Raw genomic sequence first — 4,887 nt, 5'->3', positions numbered from 1 at the left:
CTATTTGGATGAAAACACATTTTCCTGCCACGATGGCAAAATCCAGCACAACAGTCTGTGCTAGGGGAAGAGAACCATGAAAATGATATGTGACCACAGGAAACCAAGAGGCTAAAAGAAAGCTGAAGAATTTCCCTGCCCACGCCAAAGGGAAAACAAAAAAGTTAAGAGAAGGAACTAGCCAAAATGGTGAACACTGATTTTGATTTTTAAAAAATTCTTTGAATGACTACAACCCAGGGACATGCCTGTTAAAAATACAAATCAGGACTTCTCTTCATAACCTCCTCTGGCCGCACTGTAAATCACAATCATCCATGTGGGTATCTCTCCAGTATGTGTAACTAATTGCTCATCCTGTTTTACTAATTACCCTCCATTTTTCACCACTGTCAGCTACTCAGAGTGACCAATAGGACAACATATTCACACCGTCTAACTGCATCGATTCCTCAGCTACAGTATATACACTCAGATCTGGAAGTAAACAAAAACTGAAAAAAGGTTCCATTCTCTCAGAGCTCACTCTCTATCTCCTGTGTTTTCCTAGAAGGAAGATACCGATATTTGCTGGTGTCTACATATTAAGTGTGCTTTTCAAGTTGCATGACTGAAGTTGAAAGTTACCAATATTTTTGGGAGGCCTAACATAGGTGCTGCCATACCCCCTGGCTTGAAGTGGTTACCTTCATATTCACGGTTTACAGTTTGGTTCAATGGCTCTCAACAGCCCCACTACACAAACTGTTCCAGCTCCCCTGAGGCCAACCCTTTCCTCCCACTTCCTCCAGGCCTCAAAACTTTAAATATACCTAAACTAGTTTTGTTTGTCAAATGCAGGAAGTGATGAATGAGAAAAGTGTAGGGTTTGATGAATTGGCGGTCTTCTCATTACCACTTCTGAAGTGTGGATGATCGTATTATATTAGATCTTTAAATTAATGCATCATGAAAAGCCTGTATGTATGTGGATCCAGCATAAGTGAAAGGGGTTTGGTCACTTTCACAACAATACAAAATGGAGGAAGCGTGGTAAAAGAATCTAGGAAGCAGTGAATTATACAGAAAGAAAAAGACTGAAGCCTCCAGGAGGGAAAAACCTTTTAAAAAAAACAGAAAATGATGAAACAAAAATTCTGCCGCCAATTATTTAAAGTCAGAGACATGAAGGAAAGACACAGCAGTCTACATAGGACCCTCAAGAAACTCCAGGCTCAAGGTTCCACACAAAGAAAAGAAGTGGAAGACATCGGCATGACCACCAGGTGTTTGCTGCACATTTGCCTCATACTGCTCTTCTCCACTGAAATCTCATCTCAGCTCTGTACCATGCTTCACTTCCAGCAGAACAAAGTGAACAAAGAGAGCTTGGAGCTTCTGGAGAAAGTGAGCGGAAATCTCCCCTCACAATGCATAAATGAAAGGGCAGCTTTCAAACCCACCCAGGATGTCCTCCAACTCCCAGTGTCCCAGAAGGAGAATGCCAAGGTGGCAATTCAAGAGATCCTCCAAGAGATCTTCAACATCTTTAGCAAAAACCTTACCCAAAGTGCTTGGGATGGGGCTTCCATAGTCAGGTTCCAAAATGGCCTTTACCAGCAAATTCAGCGGCTGGAGGCATGTTTGAGAGCACAGACAGAGAAAGGCTTAACCAACCCAGAAAGTCAGGACCTCCAGATCACCAGTCGGAGAGTGAAAAAATACTTTCAGGGGATAGATGCTTTCCTGAAAGAAAAGCAATACAGCCTGTGTGCCTGGGAGATCATTCGCGTGGAAATACCCAGATGTTTTGTACTGATTGACAAACTCACTCGAAGGCTGAGTAACTAAGGTACAGTACAAAACTTTTCCCTGGAGTAAATGAATTCACATTAAGGTAATTTATACAGCTGAACAGAGATAATGGATATTTTATAACTCTGCTTATATAGAGCCTGATCCTTCTTCTGTAGGATCAGTGGCCAAATCGCAACTGATTTCCATGGCAGCAGCTTTAGGCTCTTCCTGTCCTGTCCTGGAAACGGATTTTCAGTGACATGGATTTACTTTTTGGTGTTTCTACTATTGTTTATTTGTTTATTGTTTATTTTTGCACATCTTCATAATCTCTCACATATCAGTACTGTTGTGCAGTAGGGAATTGGCAGACCATGCAACAAAGTACACATATGTGGAATCCTTCGGCACCTCACCAGCACTTTGTGGTATGCGAGGGAAGAAAGTATCATTATCTGATGACGAAAGCACTCTGACTTCGACATACATAGTGTGTTTCTACAATTATCAGCATGGCTATTAATTAATTTGTCCTCATGAGAACTATTTCTAGTATTCCAAGGTTTGAGAAGCTTCCTAGAGACTTTCTAAAAAAATATGAACATACTAAAAGACTTGCGAGCTTATGTGTGGAAAAGATATTGTCATTTAATTTCTTGAGATCAATTCAGTGAAAATTATACTTTTTCCCTTTGTGTTTCAACTGTTTCCAATTTCATTTCAGCTCCGGATGCTGCAACTACTGAGGAGAAGACAGACGGATGCAGTGGAAATCCTCCTCTCTGCAGATTCTTCCCACAGTGACATCTAACACTCCATAATGCTTGATGTCTTATGCCGTACATTCACTCTCATGAAATTCCAACTGCACAAATTTCATTTCATGTGATAATATTCTGTTCATTTACTCAGGTTTAAAATGCAAAATGAAGGATATCGATGCAAAAAAGTTACAAGACAATTAAGAATTTTAAAAGAAAGGGTTGGACCTTAAACATTGTTGACATTGTGTGTTTGCACTATATTTCTATGATGTCTTCTCTGATCCAATCTCACCTCTGAACTGTAACATGCAGTATAACCACAGTATAACAGCATAACACATATGAACTGGAACAGCTTCCAAACAAGCTCCCTGAGGTGGGAGTTCCAGTCAGAGATTCCAACATAGACTCATCAGCCAGCTGGGCATCTGGAGACAGGTTTGGTTGCAATGATGGAAAGCGGGACTCTCTTACCAGGACGGAAGGACGGACCTTCAGCTCACCAGGATGAAGGTGAAGAGATACCAGTTCTTTCCTCTAGCAGACAAGCAGTTCAGCATCAGCGCTGGCAAGAGAATCCAAGTGGAATTATGCAGTTTTCAACTACAGGACAAAGTCACAAAGAAGTTTAGAAATTAAAAATACCAACCTGTTTAGAAGGACTAACTGAAATCAATGAACATTTTAGACATGATTTACAATGAGATGCAGTGGAATTCTAAAAGCTGTTGCTACTATTTATTCTATTTGTGCATTGTGGAAATAGTTTCAGATCATTTTATGATATTTGTAACAGGATATTTATATCAGTCTATTATTTATTGCGCTTAATGATATTTTATCGTAGAATAATTGAAATAAATTATTTTCTTATACAAAATGGCAACAGAGTGGTAATGATTTGGTTAAAAAAAAATCCAACCAAACACTCTATTATTGTTCAGCCTTAAAACCCCAAGTCCAGAAAGTATTTATGCACGTGACTTCTAGTATGTGACCCATCCTACTGGTGTTCATGCTTCCAGCTGGGAACATACTTAGATACACGGATGAATCAGTGTGCAAGTTCACTGTACTTCCATAGGAAAAAAGGAGCTATGGAGTGATAATTAATCTTTCCACGATAACAAACCATGCACCACACCTGATCTCTGCCTCTTTTTCCTCTGCTACTTTTTCCTTGGTTGTTTTCCCCGAGCAGATAACTTCTTGTTGTGGATGTTTGGTGGAGTAGATGTCCTGGAAGAGGCCAAACTATTGCTGGGGGGCGGGTCCCGGGGGGAGAAGAGGGCACCAATCAAGACAGTATACACCTTCAAACACACACCAGTTAAGCTACCATTTAATTAGCTTGCTCATAACTCCATCAATCACGTTTGTGTGCCTTCACATACCACCTACCCACAATACATTTACAAGCACCAGCCCGCCCATTAAGTGTGGGCTTCCATGAATGCTCATCATTTGTGTGTCCCCCACACACATTCGGTTCCATCATTTTTGTGTGAGCACAGCACAGACAAAATTCATTCTTGAGTGCACACCACAAACAAAATTACATGTGAGTAATGAGAGCGGGAATAGGGCAATCGAATGAGGATTATCAAAGCTTCTCTGTCACCTCTAAAATGCAGCCCTTCTCCACTCTGAACTCTAGGGTACAGATGTGGGGACCTGCATGAAAGACCCCCCTAAGCTTATTCTTACCAGCTTAGGTTAAAAACTTCCTCAAGGTACAAACAGGGAAAGAGCCCACTTGGAGAGGTCTTCCCCCCAAAATATCCCCCCAAGCCCTATACCTGCTTTCCTGGGGAAGGCTTGATAAAAATCCTCACCAATTTGCATAGGTGAACACAGACCCAAACCCTTGGATCTTAAGAACAATGAAAAAGCAATCAGGATCTTAAAAGAAGAATTTTAATGAAAGAAACAGTAAAAGAATCACCTCTGTAAAATCAGGATGGTAAATACCTTACGGGGTCATCAGATTCAAAACACAGAGAATCCCTCTAGGCAAAACCTTAAGTTACAAAAATATACATTCCATTCAGCACAGCTTATTTACCAGCCATTTAAACAAAAGGAAATCTAATGCATTTCTAGCTAGATTGCTTCCTAACTTTTTACAGGAGTTCTGAAGAGCATTCCTGATCTGTTCCCGGCAAAAGCATCACACAGACAGACAGACAGACCCTTTGTTCCCCCCCCCACTCCAGCTTTGAAAGTAACTTATCTCCTCCTTGGTCATTTTGGTCAGGTGCCAGCAAGGTTATCCTAGCTTCTTAACCCTTTACAGGTGAAAGGGTTTTGCCTCTGGCCAGGAGGGATTTTATAGTTCTGTATACAG

General features: G+C 40.9%; 1 protein-coding gene across 1 annotated transcript; it reads left to right on the top strand.

The window, feature by feature from the left end:
• Positions 1–1,254: 1,254 nt before the first annotated feature.
• LOC311520294 (interferon beta-like) lies at positions 1,255–1,830 on the top strand (the record flags this gene model as incomplete). The annotated part of the gene is made up of 1 exon (XM_084627655.1): positions 1,255–1,830. The coding sequence occupies one exon, from the start codon at positions 1,255–1,257 to the stop codon at positions 1,828–1,830; it is 576 nt and encodes a 191-aa protein (XP_084483781.1).
• Positions 1,831–4,887: the final 3,057 nt, after the last annotated feature.

This window comes from Lepidochelys olivacea, assembly GCF_965140295.1.
Source record: "Lepidochelys olivacea isolate rLepOli2 genome assembly, chromosome: 5".
Taxonomy (NCBI): domain Eukaryota; kingdom Metazoa; phylum Chordata; order Testudines; family Cheloniidae; genus Lepidochelys; species Lepidochelys olivacea.
The sequence above is the reverse complement of the archived record's forward strand: the minus strand, read 5'-3'. Positions and strand labels throughout refer to the sequence as shown.